The sequence below is a fragment of the Dama dama genome, chromosome 4, assembly GCF_033118175.1.
Source record: "Dama dama isolate Ldn47 chromosome 4, ASM3311817v1, whole genome shotgun sequence".
Taxonomy (NCBI): Eukaryota; Metazoa; Chordata; class Mammalia; order Artiodactyla; family Cervidae; genus Dama; species Dama dama.
This window is the reverse complement of record NC_083684.1, coordinates 30,495,156-30,520,423: the sequence shown is the minus strand read 5'-3', so window position 1 is coordinate 30,520,423 and position 25,268 is coordinate 30,495,156. Positions and strand designations below refer to the sequence as shown.

The 25,268-nt window shown below is 44.1% G+C and overlaps 1 protein-coding gene across 1 annotated transcript in view; it reads right to left on the bottom strand.

Annotated features, from left to right (window-relative positions):
- NUP93 (nucleoporin 93) overlaps positions 1 to 23,196 on the bottom strand; it is a 104,800-nt gene extending 81,604 nt beyond the window's left edge. The window contains exons 1-2 of the mRNA XM_061138552.1: positions 23,095 to 23,196; positions 7,326 to 7,518 (exon numbers count right to left, since the gene is read on the bottom strand). Of these exons, the coding sequence (XP_060994535.1) occupies positions 7,326 to 7,504 (179 nt within the window). The 5' untranslated portion in view covers positions 7,505 to 7,518; positions 23,095 to 23,196. The remainder of the gene's footprint in view (positions 1 to 7,325; positions 7,519 to 23,094) is intronic.
- Between the last annotated feature and the right edge of the window lie 2,072 nt (positions 23,197 to 25,268).

Sequence of the window (25,268 nt, the reverse complement as noted above, 5' to 3'; positions counted from 1 at the left end):
TGGAAATGTTCCTCTCTGAATGGTTGTGTCATCAACTGAATGAGCATTTTTCTTCTGTAGGAATTTCTTTTTTGAAATTTAATTGTTTTACAATTATGCAAAATATTTAAACAATTCCAAAGTCCAAAAAAAAATCCCTGTCTTCTCCATCTTATTTTTTCCCTTTTCCTATAGGTAACCATTTGTATTAATCACACCTTTTTATTTTCTGTATTTGCTGCTTTGACATCTGGGGCCTTGCTGATACTGGAGGGACTGCCTCTCCCAGGTTCCCTAATTCCTAGAGGCCTGCAAGCACATATAACATACGCATACTGATCAATCCACAGCCCACACCTCAACCACCTCCTTCACTGGGACACCATCCTCTGCCCTAATCAGGGCTAGGTACCAACCAACCAGAGACGTGATTCAAACTAGCCAATCCTAAGCCTGCTCACCATGCCTTCTTACAGAAACCACAGTAAAGGCTTTTGCCCACGTGTTCCCCTTACTTCATTTGCCCCGACTGACCTCAGTGCTTCCGCAGTGGCCCTGCATGGCATGCTCGGCCTCCTGTTTCTGGAGAAATTTGAGTAGAAACGTCTTCCCTTGTGACAGTCATATCCATGTCTGCATGTCTTACCATACCTTATTATAGCAAACCTTAGGTACTTTCAAATACCTTTCTTTTTTAATTAGCAGATAGATATATACATTTGTGTTTTCTACTTCTTGAAAACAGTGTTACTGAGACATAATCCACATACCATTCAATCACCCACTGAAAACGTGGAATTCACAGACACATACATATGTATGACTGAATCACTTGCTGCACACCTGAAACTAGAAACATTGTTAATCAGCTATAATATAAAGTAAAAGTTAAAAAGAAATTTAAAAAATGGCAGAAGGTTGATATGATGGGTGATGGGTACCTGGGAGTTTATTATACTGTTTTCTCTACTCTTACGAATGTTTTAACATTTCCATAATAAAAGGGTTAAAAAGAAGTGTGATGGGGGTGCGAATCTCAAAAAAAAAAAAAAAAAAAGTATAATTTAGTGGGTTTTAATATATTCACAGATTTATGCAACCAACACTACAATTAATTTTAGAATCTTTTCATTACCCAGAAAAGAAACTCCTTACCCAGAGCAGTCACTCCCCAGACCCCCTCGTCTATCACTCCCTTGACAACCTCTAATCTACTCTCTGTTTCTATAGATTTGCCTACTCTGGACATCGCATGTAAATGGTACTATACAGTGTATAGTCTTTTATGACTGACTTCTTTCACTTAGCATGTTTTTTCAAGGTTCATCCATGCTGGAGTATGTATCAGTGTTTATTCGTTTTTACTGCCAAACAGTATTCCATTATATGGATACACCACTTTCAGTTATCAATTTATCAGTCGTTAGACATTTGGATTGTTTACCCTTTTTGGCGATTACAAGTAATTCTGCTATGAACACTCATGTACAGGTTTCTGTGTGGACAACTGTTTTCAATCCTGCTGGGTATATGCCTGGGAGTAGAACTGCTCCTTTATATGGAAACTCTATATTTAACCTTTTGAGGAACTGCTAGACGATTTTGTAAACTGTGCACCACTTTACATTCCTACTGACAGTATATGAGGGTTTCAATATTTTACACATTCTTTCCATTTGTTATTACCTATCTTTTGATTACAGTCATCCTAGCAGGGGTAAAGTGGTATCTTTCTGTGGTTTCGATCTGCACCACTCTGATGATTAGTGAATTGACCATCTTTTCATTCGTTTACTGGACATGAACAGATCTCCTTTGGAGAAATGCCTATTCAGATCTGCTAATCTTAAAACTGGGTTGTCTTTTGGTGCAGCCACTATGTTAAACAATAAGGAGGTTTCGCAAAAGAAAAAATGCTAAAAATGGAACTACCACATGATCCAGCAACTTCACTGGGGATATACAAAAATGAAAACAGTAATTCAAAAAGATACATGTATCCAATGTTCATAGCAGCACAGTAGCCAAGATATGGAAACAACTCAAGTGCCCATTCACAGATGATAAAGAAGATGTGGGTGTGTGTGTGTGGGTGTGTGTGTGTGTGTGTGTGTATATGTATGCAATGGACTATTACTCACTCATAAAAAAGAATGAAAATTTGCCATTTGCAGCAACATGGATGGACTGAGAAAGCATCATACTTAGTGAAATTAGACAGAAATAAATACTGTATGACATCACTTATATATGATATCTAAAAAATAATACAAATGTAATCTAAAAAATAATACAAATAAATGTACCTGCAAAACAGAAATAGACAGACAGATACAAACTAATGGTTACCAGAAAGGAGAGGGAAAGGGGAGGAGCAAATTAGAGATATGGAATTAAGAGACACAAACTACTATACATAAAATAGATAAGGAATAAGGCTATATTGTAGAGCACAGGGAGTTATAGCCATTATCTTGTAACAACTTTCAATGGATGATAACCTGTAAAAATACTGAGTCACAATGCTGTACATCTGAAACTAATATTGTAAATCAATACTACTTCAAAATAGAGTGGTCTTTTTATTATTGAGTTGTAAGAGTTTTTAATATATTCTGGATATAAGTCCCTGATCCAATATATAATATACAAAATCACAAAAGCTTTTTAATTTTGATGAAGTTCAGTTTATTTTTGATTCTGTCACTTGTGCTTTTGGTTCATATCCAAAAAGGCTCTACCTAACCTAAGGTCAGGAAGATTTATGCCTATGTTTTCTTTTAAGAGTTTTAAAATTTTAAAGACAAATACCGTATGATTTCACTTATACGCAGAATCTCAAAACCAAATCAAGTGAACAAAGATAACAAAACAGAAATAGACTCATAGATTCAAAGAAAAGGTGGTTGCCAGAGGGGAGGGAGGTAGGGGGAACGAGTGAAATGCAGGGAGGGAGATCAAGAGGTACAAACTTCCAATTATAAAATAAATGCATCACTGGAATGAAATGCACAGAATAGAAAATACAGTCAATAACATTGTAATAATTTTGTATGGTGAGATGGTAACTAGACTTATTGTGATCATTCTGTAATATAAAGAAATACTGAATCACTATGTTGTATCTGGAACTAACAAAGCACTGTAGGTCAATTAAACTTCAATTAAAAAAAAAGACTGCTGTGGCCATTCCAGGTTCCTTGAATTTCTATACAAATTTTAGGATGAATTTACACATTGCTGCAAAAAAGCCACCTGGGATTTTGATAGGAATTGCATTATCCATAGATCAATTTGGTAAGTGTTAACATCTTAGTGAGATGAAGTTTTCCAATCCACGCACATGGACTTTCACCTGCTTTCTTAAATAAGTGATAGAGTAGTATACATGTTCCTCCACCTTTCATGTTTATTTTACTTGGCAATATGGCCTGGAGACACTCCATCCATGGTAGTGTATATTCTCATTCCTTTGTGCTACTGAAAAGCACTCTGCTATGCACATGCACCACACTTACTCAACCAGTCCCATATTGATGGATACTGGAATTTTTTCTAACTTTTGCTATTACAACCAATGCTGCAAAGAACATCCTCGTGCACACATCTTTTTGTACTTCTGCCAGTGTATCTTTAGGAGAGATCTTCAGAAGGGTGACGGCTGGGTCAAGAGTAAATTCACTAGCTACTGACAAACTCTGACCCACCGGCACTCTATCCCCACCGGCGATATGCAAGAAGGTATTCAGAGCCCAGTGATTTTAAGGCATACCAGGGTTGGGAACCTTGAAATTTAAAAATTAGCCATGAAAATTATGAGGAAAGTCATCATTTGCAGAAGCCCTGATGGGCAGCAGGGGGGAGGTGGAGAGAGGGACCATGAAGGAGGCAGGGAATCTAGGGTAAGGATAATGTTACTAATACAAACAAAGGCTGTTTCACCTTCTCAGGGTGGAAAAAGCCAAAGGTTCCCTGCCCCAAATTTTACAAGCCAGGGAGCCTCTACTGAGCAGAAAGCCAGAGAGGCTGGAGTCAAACAGTCCAGTCCCAGGAGAATAGGAAGACAAAAGCTGTTCTCAGAAGGAAGTTCAGAGGCCTGGGTTAGTCCCACCTGTCAGATACTGACTGAAAATTCTGGACAGCTCACTTGTCCAAGCTTCCTTTTCCTCCTGCTAAAATGTGGAGGAAAGCCCCGCCTCTCTCACCTCTCAGGCCTGTGAAGACCAGTCGGGAGAATGCCCATGATAAGCCTTTGGAAACTGAAAATGCCTCACAAACACGAGGGATTCTCACTGCCCAAGCTGGGTTTGAGTTCTGGTGTGACCACCTGCTATCTGACTCCTCAATATAAAAAGGAGACAGTCACACTTATTTCAAAGGGTTATTTTATTTCACAGGAAAGTACATAATGCATGTAAAGTACTTGGCACAGCGTCTGACAAACAATAAGTGCTTTAAAAGGTAGGTTAGTGGTATGAGCACAGAAAATGTTATAATCTGCTGTTTAACTCTGGGCAAATAAAAGTGTATACATGTTTTGCCTGATCATGAGGAAAACTGTGAAAGACCAAGCAAGTTAATGACACTGATCACCTTGGAGGGTGAAGTTAGGCAGAGAGAGTGATTGCTGACTTTTTCTTTGTATCCAAGATTGTTTGGCTTCTGAGCTGAATGGAAAAATTCAATGAGGCATCGCCCGTGGGAAAAGAGGGAGATGCAATTGACGATGTGTACCCAGATTGGGGTTCGCCGCTACTGTAACATTCTATATCTTAACTGTGCAATGTGCACAGCGGTATTCATTCACTTTACTACTATTTACACCATGAGTCGGCAAACTTAACTCCGTAAAAGGCAGACAGTAAGTACTTCAGGCTTTGCCGGCCATGCAGTCTGTCATTACTACTCAACTCGGCTACTGTAGCACAAAGGCAGCATAGACAATACATAAACAAGTATGTGTGGCTGTGTTCCAATAAAACTTTTAACAGGCAGTGGGTTGCATTTGGCTCCTGGGTCTTAGTCTGCCAACCCCTGATTTATACCTTCATATATGTTATGCATATTCTTTTTTATGTGTGAAGAAATTTAACAATTTAAAAATATCACACACATGCAAAAAAGCAATCAAATCTGTTCCCTAAAATGAAAAATCCAACAGTCTATTTAAACAAATGCATTTCAACACAGAACAATTCAATCTTAAATCTACAATCCAATCTTAACTAAAATCTTGAAGACAGAAATTTTTCAAAATTTATTTCATGTAAGAAAATTTTCCCTATTCACTTCTTTCCTCTGCCCTCATCCTGTACTGAAATATTCACACCACACTTTATGTCTCTGCCTATCACAGAGATGGAAAAATACAGTCATCAGCCCTTTGGTTTCTTTTTAAGCACCTGCCCCACCCTATACCCATTCTTTCAATGTTCCAACTTCCTCCCCCCTAAAATGATGAATTTAAGGTAGAAAGAGATGAGGAAGAATGGAAATTTACAAGAAAGAGAGCATGACTGATAATTGTTACCAAGAAAACATTTTCCCTTTTTGCTCTTAATAGGCTGTAAAGCTGATGCAATTAAATTATAACTATAGCAACTCAGCTGGCATCACAGTCCTTTCGCTCCAGCAGCATCCTTTCACATAAGCAAAGCCTGCATGCTCGAGCCCTGGGGTAACTGCAGGCAGCCAGGAGCTGCAGCAGGAGCCTGCAGGGAGGGCAAGTTAGTGGAAATGTCTGAAGGCTGGCTGGGGTGTTGGGCAATAGTGTAGGGGAGCAAGGATGGATAATAAAAAATCCCTGCCAGGGTTCCCTTGATGTGCCTTTACCAATACCAACAGAACCAAGAAAACTTAGTATTTTTTTAAAATTTTATTATTATTTTTTTTAAAACTTAGTATTTTAAAAAAATAAAATTCTGGGGAGGCCTACATAAGGATTTCTACAACATCCTTACCGACTCAGCATGGCAGCCAAGACATTCAGATCTCAAGATGAGTTGAAAAAAGAAAATGCAGCCGTTATACTCTTGGTGACATTATTCACTATGTATCCAAAACAATGTCCCCACCTTAATACCGGCATTTAGGTCTTTTTCAAGTTTAAGGAATGACGACGATGACTGACGATTCCCATAATGTATTTTCCACAGAGAATCCCAGCCACTTTCCAGACCCAGCAAGGTCACCAGTCACACCACCTCTCCATCCTTCCACGACCCTTCCATCAGGGCTAAAGGAGCACACACTCTGGAGCCACCCTCTCCGGGTTTGACTCCTGACTCACTACTCGCCAGCCATGTGAGCGGAGAGTTCCTTGCCCTCTCTGAGCCTCAGCTGCTCAACTGTAATACAGGGGTCACAGTCCTACTATTTATTGTGAAAGTGTTAGTCACTCAGTCGTGTCCGACTCTTTGTGACCCCACAGACTGTAGCCTGCCAAGCTCCTTGTCCATGGAATTCTCCAGGCATGAATACTGGAGTGGGTTGCCATTTTATTGTGAGGACTAAGCAAAATCTTACTGATGTACAGTAAGTAATCAATAAACACATTTGTTATGGAAAGTGGCAAGATTTTTTTTCTGCCTCACTAAAGAATAAGTTCCTTGAGGGCAAGGACCACGTCTAATTCATGGTTGTAGCCAAGAGACTGTCCAGGCCTGGCACAGTGGGGACCCCAAACATATGTCTGTAGAATCAACAACCCAACGCACGCTGTGTGGCAGCAGCAGCCACTGGTCAGACAGTCAATCTGCACTTTTCTCCCGCCGCACATTCTCGGGGCTCACCCACTTTCCTCTTCTACAATCAACTGGCAGGCACTGGTCTTTTAGAAGCAGCCTACAGGGTCACTGACAATAAGCAGACAGAATCACTACTCATGCGGATGGCTTCTCATCACTAACTGCTCATCAATTTCTTCCAAGTGCTCTTAAGAACGGTGCCCATCACTTCGTGCTCTCTGGCTTTAAAGGGTACACTTATCTGTGTGACCCACATTTACCAATACACTATGTGAACCATTTATGACCCAACAGTCAGTGAACCCAAGCAGGAAAACGGCTGGGACGACTCTGCACGGCGAAGCTCTACGCCCTGTCTCACCCTGACCACCTCTGCCTGAGACGGGGCTCACAGCCTGGTCAGGCAGGCAGGCTGGGAAAGCCGGGAAGGTGGGGGACAAAGCAGCACTGCTGACCTGTTTATAAAACCTCTTTCGAATTCCTGAGGATCTGGCTTGTATCTGAATTTTACAGACTGCAGCCAAATTCAAGGCAGGAAAGAAGAACAGCTCCTGCCCCCGAGCCCCCCAGTGCCAGAGCTCCCTCCCCAGCAGCACTCACGCCTTGACATCTGCTGTCTCCTGGGACGTGCGTGTGAGCGTACGGGAACGCAGACGCTCGCCCGCCTGCTGGATCTCCTGCAGGTTCCGTTCCACATGGGGAAGCTCTGAGATGCCCTCGGTCTCCGCGGCAAGCTGTTCAGCTTGCTGAAGGAGCTCACCGAACCCCTCAGTATCCATCGGGGATGCAGATCCTAGGTGGGGGAGAAGAAAGAAGAGACCCAAGTCAAGGGAAGGATGGGCTTCACACACTGCCTGAACCTGTCACAAGCTCAACGAAACACTGGGACTTTTTGAAAACAGACAAGGAGGCAGGTCTTCAACAAGCAGGGTTTGTTCCTGAACGTAGCCCAAGAATGACAGGTCTGACAGAGAAAATGAGTCAGACTGAGAAGAAATAGATCATTTCTGTCCATACTGACAGCCCCAAGATTGATTTCTGCCACCAGAACAAAAGCAAAGATATTAAGGCACAAACTAGAATTCCTGTCTCCCTTCACAGGCTCAGAGCTGACAGGGGACAGAACCCACGGTGGCAACCTCTGAGAGGCCCAAAGAACCCTCACCTGTACCTCCCTCCTTCCGTCCGTCTGAGACAGGAAAGTGCCCCACCTGCAGAGGGCCGGGCAATTTATAAAATAAGGCCCTTATCTTATATGATTCCCTACAACTCTGAGGATCCTGAGAAGTGAGTAGCAACGTCAGTCCACAGAGCTCAGTCCTGGGCCCAGAATAGTCTCTGCAGCAACGAGGCAGAACTGAGGCCAGAAGAGAGGCTTCTGACTGATCCCTGTTAGTCTCACACACCTGCTCCTTTGCTCACATAAAAGACGGTCTTTTAAAATTCATGTCCAAGTCTCCACTCATTGTTCTTTAGCTTCATCTCTGAGAGCAGAGATCCATCTTTGCTTGTTATATATGACACTCAGAATATTAGACTTGTTAATACACCTACTACTTTCAGAAATACCACTGCAACTAATAATTATACAATAGTAGCTGGTTTCTAGATGATGAATATTATTAGTAAGATCACCTCTTTCTCCAACAACTGACTGAGAAAAACGCTTTGAACAGTGTTGATATTTACTGCACATTACGCATTTATGAATCTTCTACATACTGCACCATCCTAGTATAAGGTTCATGACCAAGGAGTTTTTAACTACTACCACTATTGAAATCAAGAGAAGGTAAATAGTATCAACATCATTTAAAAAGTTTTCACTGCTAAAAGGTTAACAAAATTATTATTTATTAAAAAAGAACAAGTCTTTCAAAAGTAGCTTTTGTTGATTATAATTTTCCTCTTTGTTCTAAAGGCATGACTTCTATTGTACTTTTGAAATCCCTTGGTCTAGAAGTGTAGTTACAATGTTAATGTAATATACAATTACATCTCAGCTATGAAGCTCAGGTTAATGTTAAAAGGGCATGGTTTCCACCATAAATCCACAGCAAGAGAATAAGGAGTTTTAAAAATGAACATTAAAGGACATTAACTTTAAAAGCAAGGGCACAAGGTTAAAACAAAAACAGCTCAGCTGGAATAAACATGGAAACATTTCTATATTCTTTATGAAGTGTCAACTGACTTTAATATTTAGATAAAAAGTCATGTATGCCATAACTCTTTATCTAAAGTTTCTAGATATTCATGTTCTTTTTTTTTTTTTTTTTTTTTAACCTAATGGAATCAGGCTGTAACTGGCCATCTCCACCTGTGGGAAAATGCAGATTACAGAGTAAGAGGTACTTTCTGGGACAGAGGAATAAAGAGACAGAATATTATTACACAATGGCTCCTACCTGACGGAGAAATGTTTTTCCTCAGAAACCTACAAGGCCAATGACATTCTATGAACTGTCAGAAACATGGCCTCTCTCACCACAAAGAGGAAAGAAAAGAAACATGCTGCCTCTTCCCCCACATTTTTTTTTACTCTAAGATAAAAATAATTTGTCAAATAGAGCCAAGGAGAAGGAAACGCCTTTTTTCCTTCATAAGGAAAATTTTGGAACTCCTCGAATAAAACACTGAATGAAACAAAACTTTATGTTTAAAAAAAGCAGAGAGAAGAAAATACGTCCAATATTTCATGTAACATTCCCATGTCAGAGAAATTCAGCAAAGGAAACGCTCAACCTCTCAAGTGACTTCTCCATACAAAGACTTAAAGTGATGCATTTGAGGCTAAGTAATAAATGTAAAGTAAAAGTCATGCTTTACTTCAATATGGTCCAATAAATATGATTTGTCAAAGTTAATGAAGTAGGATTATTCTGACCATAGGAAAATAAAGGCTGAATCTCTAAACAACATCCTAAACTTCAGTCAAGTCAGTTCAGTCACTCATTCGTGTCCAACTCTTTGTGACCCCATGGACTGCAGCATGCCAAGCCTCCCTGTCCATCACCAACTCCCAGAGCTTACTCAAACTCATGTCCATCAAGTCGATGATGCCATCCAACCATCTCATCCTCTGTCACTCCCTCCTCCTCCTGCCTTCAATCCTTCCCAGCATCAGGGCCTTTTTCAATAAGTCGGTTCTTTGCATTAGGTGGCCAAAGTACTAGAGTTTCAGCTTCAGCATCAGTCCTTCCAATGAATACTCAGGACTGATCTCCTTTAGGATTGACTGGTCTGATCTCCTTGCAGTCCAAGGGACTCTCAAGAGTCTTCTGCAACACCACAGTTCAAAAGAAAGCATCAACTCTTCGGCGCTCAGCTTTCTTTATGGTCCAACTCTCACATCCATACATGACTACTGGAAAAACCATAGCTTTGACTGCTGCTGCTAAGTCGCTTCAGTCGTGTCCGACTCTGTGCGACCCCACAGACGGCAGCCCACCAGGCTCCCCCGTCCCTGGGATTCTCCAGGCAAGAACACTGGAGTGGGTTGCCATTTCCTTCTCCAATGCATGAAAGTGAAAAGTGAAAGTGAAGTTGCTCAGTCGTGTCCAACACAGCGACTCCATGGACTGCAGCTCACCAGGCTCCTCCATCCATGGGATATTCCTCCAAGAGTACTGGAGTGGGGTGCCATTGCCTTCTCCCACAGCTTTGACTAGACAGACCTTTGTCGGCAAAGTAATGTCTCTGCTTTTTAATATGCTATCTAGGTTGGTCATAGCTTTTCTTCCAAGGAGCATGTTTTAATTTCATGGCTGCAGTCAACATCTGCAGTGATTTTGGAGCCCCCCAAAATAAAGTCTGCCACTGTTTCCCCATCTATTTGCCCTAAGTGATGGGACTGGATGCCATGATCTTAGTTTTCTGAATGTTGAGTTTTAACCCAGCTTTTAAACTCTCCTCTTTCACTTTCATGAAGATGCTCTTTAGCAGTTCTTCACTTTCTGCCATCCTAAACTTAACATGCCCCAAACTGAGCTTTAACCTCTTGTCTATAAAATCTGCTCCCTGGCCTTCTCAGTGTGGAGACCCCATCAGTCACTTGGGTCAAAATCCTTAAAGCTCTCCCCAATTCACATCCCACATGAGACAGGCCAAGCCTTTCAATCTACCTTCAAAGTGTACCCAGGATCTACTTCTTCCTACCACCTCCCCCATCCAACTCACCATCACCTCTTCCTGGCTCCCCGGCTTAAGCCTTTGTCTCCTACACTCTCAACCTGACAACCAGTGGTCCTTTAAAGGTCTGATCACATCCATCCTCTGTTTAAACCTCTTGTGTTAACACAGAGTGAAGCTCCGTGAAGCAACCCACCTCTTCTTTCCTTCAAGACGCATCTCCAGCCCCGTCCCTCCTCCTTTCCTGCACTCCAGTCACTCTGGGCCTCCGTGCTGCTCCCCTATGGGTCAAACATCTTCCTGTCCTTTTTCTATACCCTAGCTCTCTCAACTGTCACCGTGCCTTTGATGCCAACCTGGGCTTCCCTGGTGGCTCAGATGGTAAAGAATCGCCTGCAATGTGGGAGACCTTGGTTTGATCCTTGGTTGGGAAGATCTCCTGGAGAAGGGAACGGCTATTCACTGCAGCATTCTTGCCTGGAGAATTCCATGGACAGAGGAGCCTGAGGATACAGTCCATGGGGTCACAAAGAGTCAGACACAACTGAGCGACTTTCACTTCACTTCATTTCATAGAACAAAATATTTAAGGGTGCAGCCCGCAACCAGCCTCAGCACTCCTCCATCTCCCTACGGTCTGTCACCCCAGCTAGAATGTAAACTGCACAAGGATGGTGATTTTTACCTGTTTTGTTCACTGAGGTTCACTCAGGTTCCTAGAACAGTGCCTGGCACATAGTAGGTGCTCATCTGTTGAATGAATAGTAGTTTTGTTCTTCCATTTATGGAGACTGTTTTTCTTGAAGGCTTCCTACACATTCTTGCCAAATCCACTGGCAAGCAGAAACCAGAGCAAAAACATTCCCTTCCGACTACCAACTGATACTTAACATTTCCGAGGCTGCACAGCATAAGGCAGTGACAGTATAAATGGCATGAATTCAGATCACACTTGGTCCAGACAAGTGCTTTCCCTCTACATACCCAGACAAAAACCCAGTGGTATTTTAGAAGAAATAGCCCAGTTTTCAGGTGAACAAATTCCAAACTAAAAGAACAAATAATACATAGAATTGTGCTATACAACTTCAGAGCAGAAAATAAGCTTGTTCCATGTCTGTCTGAAAGAAGACAGTAATGTATATAATACTATATTTTGGAAAAACTGGATTTGTCCTGCATTATAACTCAACCAATGGAAACTGATTTATCAAAAACTGCTATTAAAGTTTCCAAGTCTACACTTTGATGCAGTCATCATCCCGTTTCACTAAAATTTTTAAATGCATGGTTAATTTAACAAATTTAAAGACAATTTTTAACCTTTCTGCAAAAATATATATCAAATTAGCCACAAAATATAGGGGGTTAAACCAACCAAGTATCAGTATCACTTGATCCAAGATATTGAAAACTGATCAGGGAAATAACCTCACAAGCTTAGTCCAACAGAGAGAAGTAAAATGGGATGGGGAGGGGGGAGTTGTCAGGGTGAAGTCCAAGCTCTGTGTCGGGGAAATCTGGTCAGGACACACGCACAGACTGGATGTCAGCTGCACCCCGGGAAGCTGTGGAGGAGGGAGCCACTCCACGGCAAGAAGCCACTGAGAACCCACCCAAGTGGGCTATGGCACAGCCAAGGCAGCAAAACGGGGGCTGGGTGGAAAAGACCAGCAAGGACAGCTCACGGCACTGGGGCCCCTGTCTGTCCGCAGGACTCCTGCCTGACTGCGAGGGGCCCCTGGAAACACTGCAAGGTGCTTCAGAGAGCACAGCAGGGTACGAGGGCTTTGCACAACCACCTGTGCTCTCTGCCTCTGGGAAGAAGTCCTCCAACGACCTCCTCAAACACCCGGTGAAGCTTAAAATGAAGGGCAAACTTATCACTGCTGTCAGAAGGCAAGACTGGTTACCCTTTGGCGGGGGGAGGGGTGGGGAGAAAGGAGGCTTCTGGGGATCGGTAATTTTCTTACACTTGGTGCCGCTTAATAGTGTGTTCAATTTGAGCAAAACTCATCGCTTATGCACATTTCTGATTGTGCATCACACCTGAGTAAAAAGTTCCCCTCCAAAATGAAAGGCAATGACCCACTGGTGAATGCTTCTTAAGTGGAAGTTCCCCAGTTCAGACCTCTTCACCACACCTAGAGGATGCTGAGAAAATTAACTAGAGGAAAAAATTAAAGCCTGCAGCTTTAGAGAGACAGCTCCTACTTAGAGTGAAAGCCAAGGACTGGGCAGATTTCCATTTCCTCAAATTAGTTAGCATTCACCTGTCCTTCAGTGTCCAAAAAAATGCCCCTTCTACGCACATAAACATTGTCAACAAAGAGGAAGTGCATATAGGATGAGGGTAAAGCAAAAATGCATCAAATAATTTTGGTCTACTTGCTATTAACATGTGTCTTAATTATGAAAAATATGGTCATTTCCACTTTAATCAAGTCAGAAAAGAGTAGTGTAGTATAATAAATACATTTGGTCTTTGTCCCCAAGTTCCTGGCACAAAGCTTCTATAACCCCTGGAATGTGCTGAAGTTCTGAGTCTTCAGTAACTCACAATGAACCCTTTTAAGCACACCTGAATTTATGCAAATGAGGTAACTTGGAGGTGCTATGTTAGGTGGCCTCAGGATGGGGCTGGTCACCAGGAAGACCAAGTGATTAGAAGGTTGGAACTTTCAGCCCTACCCACCAACCTCTGGCAAGGGGAAGCGAGGGCTGCAGATTAAGCTCTATAGAAACTCCTGAACAATGAGATTTGCTGAGTTTCTGGGTTGGTGAATCACCTACATGCTGGGACAATGGTTCCAGGGGAACAGGAATGGTACCCAGGTTCCACAGAGACAAAAGCTTCTGGGCTGAAGACTCATCTGGACCCCATCTTATGTACCTTTGCACCTGGCCATTCATCCTTCACGACAAACTGGTGAACGTTAAGTAAATGTTTCTCTGATTTCTGTGAACTGCTCTAGTGAACTAATTAAACCTGGAGGTGGGGGTGGTGGATACAAGAGCTTCTGATCTGTAGCCAGTTGGTCGTAAGTACAGGTAACAATCTAGGAAAGATTAAGGGTAGGAGGAGAAGGGGCTGACAGAGGATGAGATGGTTGTATGGCATCACCAACTCAATGGACATGAGTGTGAGCAAACTCGGGGGAGACTGGGAAGCCTGGTGTGCTGTAGGGTCGCTAAGAGTCAGACATGACTTAGCGACTAAACAACAACTACCCTTGCAATTACTCAACTCCACTTTAAAGTAGTTAACAGGTAAACAAGTGTGGAGGCGATCCAATACAACTTTAATCACGGCCACCTGAATATGAATTTTATAACATTTTCACATGTCATGAAATAGTCTTTAGATTTTTTTCCCCAAAATGACTTAAAGACATAAAAAACAAAAACTCTTCTCAATTTCTCTGGCCCATAGCTAGCAGTTTGCCAACCCCTAGTTTGCCGAGGATATCTGAGACAGACCTGATAAGTGCTTACTAGCCTGCTTCAATGTCCTGCCAAACCTACCCTCACTAGGCCTTAGCAGTGAAATTACTTCTATAAAGACTGAGTGACACAATCGGCCTGTTGTCATTTCCCTTCCCTCTTTTAAGCTGTTCATTTGGAGAGTACATCTGGGAGAAGAAATCTGTTTTGTAAATGATGAAATGTGTCCAGTAAAGACACACAGAATGTGTTCTGACCTACCGCATAGAATGCTAGTGAGGGCTCACTGCCCTGTTCAGATATTGCAACATACTGAACAACCCCAGTGAGCTTTTCCTTCTCCTTATCACCCACAATCCAAACAGCCTAGCTATCCAAGAAACACCAAGGGCTGAGAAAGAGATGAAAGGATAAAGACGAGGCCAGCCATTTTTTCTTCAGCGTTAAGGACTCTCAATTCACTGAGGTGCACGGGGAGATGATACCAGCTACTTTCCCTGCAGAATGTCAAAGTACTCAAACAATACTTTATTCCCACTCACTGTGAAATTCTAATTTTACCATATACCCAAACATTCTCTCTTCCAACTACAAAGATCCTGCAATTTAATAAACGCACATTTAGCACTGCTATACATTTTCTGGATGTTGTCAGAGGAGGATTTCATATACATGAGGGGAAATAACTGATGCTGCAGTTTATACCTTTTTTCTTTAAAATATACAACTAACAATGTTATTACTTCTTTTGATTACTTTTAGAAGTTTTGACAGTAATAAAAAAATATTTTAAAAGGAATTGGAGAAAACAGGAAAGAAAACATGTAAACAGGAGAAGACTGAACTTTGAGCCCACATACCTGGTTCAAATCTAGAAGGTTCACTTACTAGCTAAAGGTGGGCTGACCTACCCTGGGATAGAATCCCAATCTCCCCCACAATTTCCTTGTCTCTAAAGGGGAGAGGACAATGCCTACCTATTTCAAGGAGCCGATGACACACAGGAAGTATTTTTATTAACTCTTGTGATTTACGTCATCATAAAATGGTATTTTAGCTTCTTTCCAAAGTTGCCAGTTTGGCAATATTTTGTCAATTATAAACATCTCTGCTTCAAAAAAATCTAGTAAATATATGATACTAAATTATGACTTATTTAACCACAGCTTCATATCATTCAGTAAGAACTTCTGGGAGACAGCACAATTTTTACATGTACCATTTTTAAATTCCCCACTATCAAATATGGTTTTAATTATAAACCCAAATTTCCACAATGAAAGTGTGACTCAAAAGAAATTTAGCATTGAATTTGAAGCGGAAATCTTGCCCTCAAACCTTCTTATTAATTAGACTGTAGTAGGATTAAAACACAAGAAAAATGTTCAATGTTCAACACCAAGATTAAGGAGGAAAGCCTCACAGGAAGTGTCAAAAGTTGAAGACTGGCCCTGTTCTCCACTCTTCTTCTGAATATATAAACTATGGTTAAATGACAATAGCATTCCACTTTATGCTGTATCTGTCAGCTGTCAATTACAACAATAACCAAAAGAAAATTACACCCTAACAGATACTATTGTTTCAGACACTTCTAGAAGACTAGGAAAAAAATGATTTTTAAAAAGTGTTTTCAGATACTTTTTTATAGTCTTGTGAAACTAAGAAAAGAGTTAGACCTAATCATTATTCAGAAGGTAGACATTGGAGAAAATAAAGAATTAAAACAAATTACCCTAGACAGAAGAGAAATGAAAGACCTGGTGATTCAGTACAAGTATAGGCCTAGATGACTTGGTCAGGAGTGTGTAGTGTTAGCTTTCCTGATACATAAAATAACACTTGTATTATTTCATTTCAAGGTGCAAAGAGAAGCAGAAACCAAGTATCCACACAGCCCACTTTCTGACAAACTCTCACAGTGGATGGCCTGGGGTAGAATGTGGACCCCATCCTGGCTTTGCCCCACATCAGCCCTCTGACCCTGGGATCTGCCCTTCCTCAACTCTGGATCCCAGCTTCACCACCAGTGAGATGAAGGGGTTGGCTCAGCTGATTTCTAAGGTCCTGCCCACTAAGAAGAAACTACAGATGTGGGATATTTTAATTGTCTCTAAACTCAATAGAGGATGAGATGGTTGGATGGTGTCCCTGACTTGATGGACGTGAATTTGAGCAAGCTCCAGGAGTTGGTGATGGACAGGGAAGCCTGGTGTGCTGCCGATCATGGGGCTGCAAAGAGTAGGACATGCCTGAGCAACGGAACTGACTGAAACCCAATGAACGTGTCCTTGGAAGGAGCAGCCCCAACTCAGTGGTGATGAAAAGTATCTACGTAGAATCTTGGGAACATAAACCAGGGCAGATCACCAAGTCTACCCCAAAAAGGCTTTAGCTCTCCTCTCTAAACTAAGGGTTCCCAGCTGGGGGCGGCTTTGCCCTCTGGGGAGTTCTGGCACTATCGAGAGGCATTTCTGGTTGCCACAACTGAGAGAAAGAGAGACCACGTGCCACTGACATCTAGATGGCCGAGGCCAGGGGTGCTGCTAAACATCCTACAATGCACAGCACAGCTCCCACAACAAAGAATTATTCATCCTAAAATATCAACAGTGTCAAAGCTGAGAAACCTTGTAGGAAACTAAGGAAGGCTCTTGTCCTGAGGGCCATGACACTAGCATCAAAGGCACCAGGAACCTCTGGAAATATATGCATGCATCTTAAAAAAATATACAAGAAAAGCACTACAGATGTTACCAGATTCTAACAAAAGTCTGAGTCCCCTTCCCACCCTGCCCCAAATAATCTTAAAACACTGGACAGTACAGAATTATGCCATTTGAGTTTTTCATGATGGTATATTCATAGCCCGGTGTACCACACAGCACTGGAAAAGATCAAACCACAGCTACATGGAACAACGGGGATAAAAGGAACTACAGCAGCCACATACCAAAAGGACATATCTCATGATTCCATTTCCATGGATTTTAAGACCAGAAAAAACTCATCTATGGTGCTAGAAATCAGAACACTGGTTATTGGTGTGGGGGAGGCAGGCGTTTAAGGGGAACAGGGAATGATTGGGAGGAAGGACAACAGAACTTTCCTGTTACCGCAGACTGAAACGTGTCCCTCCAAAAGTCACTGTGAAAGTCGCTCAGTCGTGTCCAACTCTTTGCGACAACTATGGACTATAAAGACCATGGAATTCTCCAGGCCAGAATACTGGAGTGGGTAGCCTTTCCCTTCTCCAGGGGATCTTCCCAACCCAGGGATTGAATTTAGGTATCCTGCATTGCAGGTGGCTTCTTTACCAACTGAGCTATCAGGGAAGCCCATAGAAGTCATTATGCTGAAGTCCTAACATGAAAATATCTTGAGAAGTGGTCTCTGGGAGGTAATTAGGTTTAGAGGAGGGCATGAAGAGTGGGTCCTCAGGATGGGACTAGTACACTACTAAAAAGAGACACCAGAAAGCTGCTTCCCCCATCTCCTATCCTCACTCCACACACATTCACCCAGGAAAGTACACGTGAGCACACTTGAGATGGTGGCCAGCTACAAGCCAGGAAGAGAAAGGGCCCTCACCAGAACCTACCATGTGGCACCCAGTCTCAGATTTCCAGCCTCCAGAGCTGGAACTCTGTTGTTTACACCACTCAGGCCATGGTAGTTTACAGAGCAGCCCAGGAGAAGACATCAGGGTATTGGAAACATTCTATATTTCAAAATGGGTGATGGCCACAAGATTGAGTAAATATGTAAAAGTTCATAAGCTATACTAAATATATATTTACTGTATATATAATATATATATATTAAGGCTTGTGCACAGAGAGTATTTAGAAGACCTAGCAAGAAACTTAGCATTACCTTGAGAAAGAGAGCAAAGCTAAGATTTGGGAGATTTCTACTTTTCACTTCATGCCCTCTGACAATCTGAATTCTTTTCCATAACTGAATGTGACCCTTTCTAATTTTTAATAACTTGTTTATCTTAAAACTGCTCTGAACTCTGCCTCAGTGTTTGCCTCATCACTGCCCCTGCCTCCTCGATGGCGATGAACATCAAACCCACACCCCCACCTGCTTCTTGCACGCGCTCACACTCCAGCCCAGGAGCGCCGAGGCACTGCCTGCGCACTTCCACTCAGGCCCATGGCCGTCACGCCCCGCATCTCCAAATGCAGTTCTGCACCGCCGCTGCCGCCGGCCGCCTTCCCAAGCCCCCCACCATACTCTGGCTGCTCTCTCAGGTTCTAACTCACCCTTCTCCTTGCATCTGGGTATGGAGTGTTTGTTTATAGGTATTCTCCACTCTTCAGACTCAGAAAACAAAACAGATGCAGATACACTTTTGAGAGACAGCAGGGAGGTATTCCTCATTATCCAAACTATTGCTACTCCCTAACAAAATCTCAGAAAACCAGCATTACAGATTTAGATGACATGACATCCCTCCAAATCCCTCATTACCTAAACAGATTAGACAGCAAGGGATACTATATTTTTCCAGTGTCTTCTGTTGCTTTTTTCTTTTTCCAGCTTTACTGATATGTAACTGATACATCATCTTGTATCATTTTAAGGCACACAATGTGATGATGTGATAGACATACATATTGTGAGATCATTACCACAAGAAAGCTAGTCTAACTGTTGCTTCCATCTTCATCACCATCGCTCTTGGCCAGACTTCCCACCCTTTAAGCCCAAGTTCTTGCTGGATGCCAGTCCCAGCCCCTCCCAATGCCTATCACTTGCTCACAGCGACCGTGTCCGTCTTTCCACCATCACTTTCCCTCTGTTGCTCCTGCACAAGAGCCCTCAATATATCTGATTCCTGGGCTCCAGATGAGGCACTGTTTTTGCAGAAACCCTGTGTATGAGCAATGTGATCCACTCTGCCTCTGACCATCTTCACCCACTCCCTGCTCTGTGCTAGTGCCCCATTTTTCACAGCCAGGAACATCTACTCACCCTCCACCACCCCCAGATCCAGCTAGGAACTGTACCCTCTTGGGTGACTTTGGGTAGTTAACCACTCCTTCTGCGCCTCGCCTACGAAGTGGAAACACAGCTGTACCTTCCTCACCTGCCACACAATAACCACTCAAACATCAGCTACCCTTACCACCAATTCAAGTCCCACCGCCAAACGGTGCTCCTCCATGCCGATCTCCCCACATCTAAATCCCTCTCGACCCCATTTATCTACTTGTAGCACAGCACGTTTCCATATGGCCAACAGTCTGTTTCTAGGCTCCACAGGGTTTCTGTAGCCTCCTTATTTCATTCTGGAGCTTTCACAGAGCTATTTTTCATCAACATCTAGTTGTTTATTTGTTTCTATGGGAGGACAGGCATTAGGACCTGTTAGTCCACCACCCTGCTAACTTCATTCTCATTTGCCTTGTTATTGTCTATTAATATCTAGATTCCTTCTCTCCCAAACAGCTTAAAATTTAAAGTATTCTGGAGCTTTGCCTATTTAAAAAAAAAAAAAAAAAAGCCTTCAACTACAATTCCCACCAGTGGCCATTAGCCTTCCAGATGGCTACAGACCTCTCTGAATCCGCTCACATACACGTGTTCATCCAAGAGAAACACACACACACTCTTGAACAGGCAGTATCAGGAAGTTCAATGTTGCCTTTCCCCAGGAAATCAATCCAAGGACCTCGGTGGTCTATCCAGGCCCAGGCAAGGAGCCTCATCTGTCAACACAAAGGTGACTTCCATATCTCTATGTCTAGCCGAGCTCTCTCCCTGGGCCAATATTTCCAAGTGTCCACCTGACATCTATACCTGGCTGACCAGTGGGTGCCTCAAGCTACACATTATCCCAAATGCTTCACTTCTCCCCGCTTCCTAGCTGCCACTGCAACTGCCACCATCACCACCTCCTCCTCCTCCATTTCCAGTCTCTCTAACCTCATTCTTTTCTCCTGATCACCTCAACAATCTAAGCCTTCTCGTTCCTCTAACCCATCCTCCCCTTGGCCAGAGAGGTTAATTCCTTCTGAAATGCTCCTCTACCTTTACACTTGACCCACTCAAGGCCACCTTCCATACCCTGCAGGAAGAAATGCTCAGGCTCTGACATGGCCAACTGAGGTGTCCTCCAAAGAACGGGTACAGCCACCCTCACCGTCATCTCTTACTGCCCGCCACTCATAGATACCCCAGCAGTTCACTACTCCTTGGGGTGCCTCATGCTGTTCCCTCCCTTCATACCCCAGGACACACAGGTGCACACTCTGCTAGAACACAAACCTACCCTGTCACACTCTTAGGTATCTTGAAAAGTGGGCTGGGACAGTCCTAACTACTTCAAACTGCTCCCTCACGATTCTGAACCTTCGATTACTATTCTTCCCTGGACAGCTGGAAAAACGGTCATGATCTCTTCCCAAGTCTGTCTCCTTCTCCACATGGAGAATTCTGGTGGGGTAAGGTCCACAGACCACTCAGCTCTGAATCTTCAGTTGCTAGGTTTGGCACAAAAAAGGTACCAAATCAATGTCTGCCGAATCAAAGTGGCCAGTTCTCTGAGGACCTGTACCTCAGGTCCTCACCTCCGGATCTTAGCTCTGACCCCTCCCTCTCAGTGGCATATCTTTCTTTCTACCTTATTTTCTCCTGCAGTCCGTCAGGAAGCAGGTGCAGACACTCAAGTTCACTATCTTGAATCTCCAATATTCCCACCTCAGGGTATTTGCACTGGCTGTTTCCCTCCAGGAATGCGCTTGCCCTAGATATTACCCTCTCAGATTTCAATCAGGTCTCTGTTCAGATATCCTTGTCCTCTTTTTAAAAGGGCCCTGCCACCACATGCTATCCCTGTGGGCTCACCACCGGTGCTGCGCCCCACAGAAACAGCACCTCAGTGAGTGCAGGCCTATCTCAGTCACCACTGGATCCCCAAACCTTTATCGGTGTCAGGAACATGGCCTTATTTCCTATGTGCTGAGCACATACTGTGTGGCAGGTCTAGGTGCTGGAGACAGCAAGGAACAAAACATAAAAATTCCCCCTTCATGTTCCCAAGGGGAAAAATAAACAATACATACATAAGATAAACAAGAAAAATATAACAACAACAAAATCAATAAAGGAAGATAGGAAGTGGGAAAAGTCTCACTAGATGACTCGCAAATAAAAATCTGAGAGAAATGAGGGAGCAAACCATGCGAATACTGAATTGCAAGCCCAAAGGTTCTGAGGCTGAAGAAAGTCTGCCATGTGCAAAGAGCAGGGAGCAGAAACTAAAGTGAGAAAGTAACAGTGGGTCAGATTATAGCTCCCTGTAAGGACTTCATCATTTGTTTGTTTTTTCTTTTTGTTTTTTGGTCATGCAGCACAGCCTGTGGGATCCTAGTTCCCAGACCAAGGATGGAACCTGGGCCTGAGACTCGAGTCCCAACCACTGGACCACTAGAAGATTCCCAAGAGTTTATCTTAAAATGAGATGGGGACCCACTGGACGGTTTTATGATCTGACTTACAGGGATCCTTTTAATCTGCTGTGCTGAAAACAGGGGTTAGGGCAGAAGCCAGGAGAATAGATGGGAGACTATTTCAATAATCCAGGAGAGAGGTGATGGTGACTGGGCCAAAGGCACTGGATGTGAAAAAGCAGTCAAGGATAACTCAAAGGTTGTTGTCAGAGTCTTTTACGTTACTGAGAAGAGAAAAAAATAGCAAGAAGAGCAGTCTGGGAAGAGAGGTGGAATGGAGCCTGCTAGCCCTGTCCTGATATGTTCAGTCTCAGTTCCCTACCAACCATCCCAGTGGAGACAGTAAGTAGGCAGCTGCACATAGGTGAAGGGAGAGGCCCAGGCTGGAGATATTCAGGTGGGATCTGTTAGCCTAATAAACAGGTATTTACAATGATAGCCTCGAGTGACATCACCAGGAATGAAAAATAAAAATGTCCCAAACACAAATTCACAAAGAATAACGACTGAAAAGAACAGATACGATGCCTAAGGACACCCTCTCACCCTCCAAAGAGAACAGAAAGGTGACCCTTGCTGAAAGACATTTTGGTCAAAACAAAACCTCCTTCTCACAACCGGCAGAGGGGCAAACCACGACCAACTCTGCCAATGGGTCGTCCAAACTTTGAACAAAGACCCTTGCGGTCCCAGTAATTTTTCAAAAACGAGACCCAGTAAATGTAGGTATTGCCTTTGTAAAAGATGGGGTGCTGTGGGCCCAGAGAAAGTGAGGGCCACGTCCAGGTTCTAATCACTAGCATATGCCTGCACGGGAAGGAGCATTCTGCTGGATGCAAACGGAGGAGATAGGCCACGGCTCACAGGGTTGTCCCTCTCCTGGGAGGGCAAAGCCTCCCGACAGGGTCAATCCATCTCTGAGGGGCGAGCGAACTGGCAGGGCGCGGTCAGGAACGTAATCTGGAAGAGTGAGGTGGCGGGGAGGGGCATCGATACAGACGAGGGTGGACTCGCAGGGCAGGGGTGGACGTGGGGGCGTGGCGCGCCTGCAGAGCGCTAGGGTGGGACAGGAGGGGCGCCAGGAGCCCGCGGCTCGGTGTTCGGAAGGAGGGCAGATAGAAGGCAGTCCGCCGGCGCATCCCGACGCTGTAATAAGGGGCGGTTCGACAGGGCGCTGTGTAGCCGGCGTGAGGCGTGCCGGCTGCCATGAGGCGAACGGGAAGCGTGGGCAGCACGGTTCTGAGCATGTGGACCGGGCTCCGCCCAGCCTCGGGGGCCTGGGTTCAAGGATACGCCGCGTGTCAGAAGGACGGGGCCAGAAACACCCTTACCTGGCGCAGCAGCAGCCGTGTCCCCCTCGCAGGTCCCGGCTGGAGAACGCGGCCGCCGCTTCTCGCGCCGCTCGTCCGCGCTCCCTGATTGGCCGAGGCCGGCCCTCCCAGAAGCCCCCGCGCGGCGCGCAGCCAAATGAACTTTATGGAGACCCGTGGAGACGGACACGGACACGGGCGGGGCTAGGGGCGGGGCCTTCGACTGAGCGGTCACTCCCCACACTCCCTCGACCTCTGCCCTCACCCTTCCTACGTGGTTAGAGTCAACTCGGGCGCCAAGAAAGCGGTCGCACAATGGCCTGCGCGGACTTCTTACCCTTTATTGAGCACCATCCAAGTGCCAGGCACTATTCTAGGCACGGGGGGTACAGTGGTGACCACGACAGACAAGGTCCCCGCTCTAATGGAGTTCTCAAGGTGGTGGGGGAAATGAAAGTCGCTCAGTCGTGTCTGACTCTTTGCAACCCCATGGACGCTACAGTCCATGGAATTCTCCAGGCCAGAATACTGGAGTGGGTAGCCTTTCTCTTCTCCAGGGGATCTTTCCCAACCCAGGGATCGAACCCAGGTCACCCGCATTGCAGGCGGATTCTTTACCAGTTGAGCCACTAGGGAAGCCCGTGGTGGGGGAAATAAAAGACAATAAATGACTGCCAGTCTGTAAGGAAGGCAATGGCGAAACAAGCAGGGTAACGGGAGAGACAATGCCTGCGTGATCAGAGAGGGCCTTTCTGAGAAGGTGATCGCTGAGCTGAAACTTAAATCATGAGAAAGGGTCAGCCTTGCATAGCCTTGGCTGCAGAACATTCCTACTAGAGGGAACAAATCTGAAGGTTCCACGGGGAAACACCTGGTGTTTGAAGAATAGAAAGAAGCAGGGGGGCGGGTATGACTGGTAGAAGATGATGGAGCACAGGTGGGGTAAGACTCACAGTTGGCTGGGGCCAGACTTTGTAGATCCTTCAGGTTGCAGCGAGAGAGTGTAAGTTATTCCTCATGCAAGTGGAAGCCACTGGAGGGTTTGATGCTGAGTTCTGACATGAGCTGGTTTACTTTTGTAGACAATCCCTCTAGTCCTTTTGGGGGAGAATGGACAGTAGGCCTCAGAGAGGAGCTGGGAGGCCACTTCTGTGTTTAAGACGTAAGCAGAGGACTTCCCTGGTCCTCAGATGGTTATAAATCCACCTGCCAAAGCAGGGGACATGAGTTTGATCCCTGCTTCAGGAAGATTTCACATGCCCCAGGGTAACTAAACACCACAACTACCAAGCCCAAGCACCGCAGCTAGAGAGTAGCCCCCTCTTGCTGCAACCAGAGAAAGTCTGCGCATGGCAATGAAGACCCAGTGCCGCCAAAATAAATAAATAAAATGAAAAAAAGACAGACATGAGGAGAGTGGAGCTAGGATTGTTGCAGTGCCCAGTCATACAATACAATTAGTGCTCACAATATGCCAAAAATGTGTAAGACCTAGTCCTTATGATCTGATGAAAAGTGGGTGCAGAAAGAGTGTATTTCAGTGTAATATGTAAGGATGCTAAGGGAGTTTAACCCAGTCTGGTGGGTTGAAAGGAGCCTTCCCCTGGGGGTGGGTGGGTTGATGCCTTCACTGAGCTGTAGAGATGAACAGGGCTCAGACTGGCAGAGAGAGAAGGGAGCTCTTTCCTCGCCAAGGGAATAGAATAAGCAAAGGTGGAGAGGAAAGAAAGTGTCTCCCCACCCTCTCGATACATTACCTCTCAATTCTGAGAAAGGGAACCTCTACCCAGGCTCCTCTGAGACCTGTTCTCTTCTAGCTTTCAACCTGCACCTGTAAAGACTTGAGCAAAACACTAACATACTTTCTATGAAAGTATGAAAGCTATGAAAATCAGATATGAAGGTGGGGACATTACTGCACTAATAAGAAATAAGGATAAGAGTACTGTGAACAATTGTACCCTAACAAATGATGGATGGTATGGGCCAATTCCCAGAAACATAAAACTTACCAAGACTAAATCAAGGAAAAGTAGATAACCGGAGTAGACCTATAATTAGATTGAATCAGTCAAAAATCTCTCAACAAATAAAAGCTTTGGATCCAATGGCTTCACTGGTAAATTCCACCAAATATTTAAAGAGCTACTACCAATCCTTCTCAAATTCTTCCGAAAAACTGAAAAGGAAAGAAT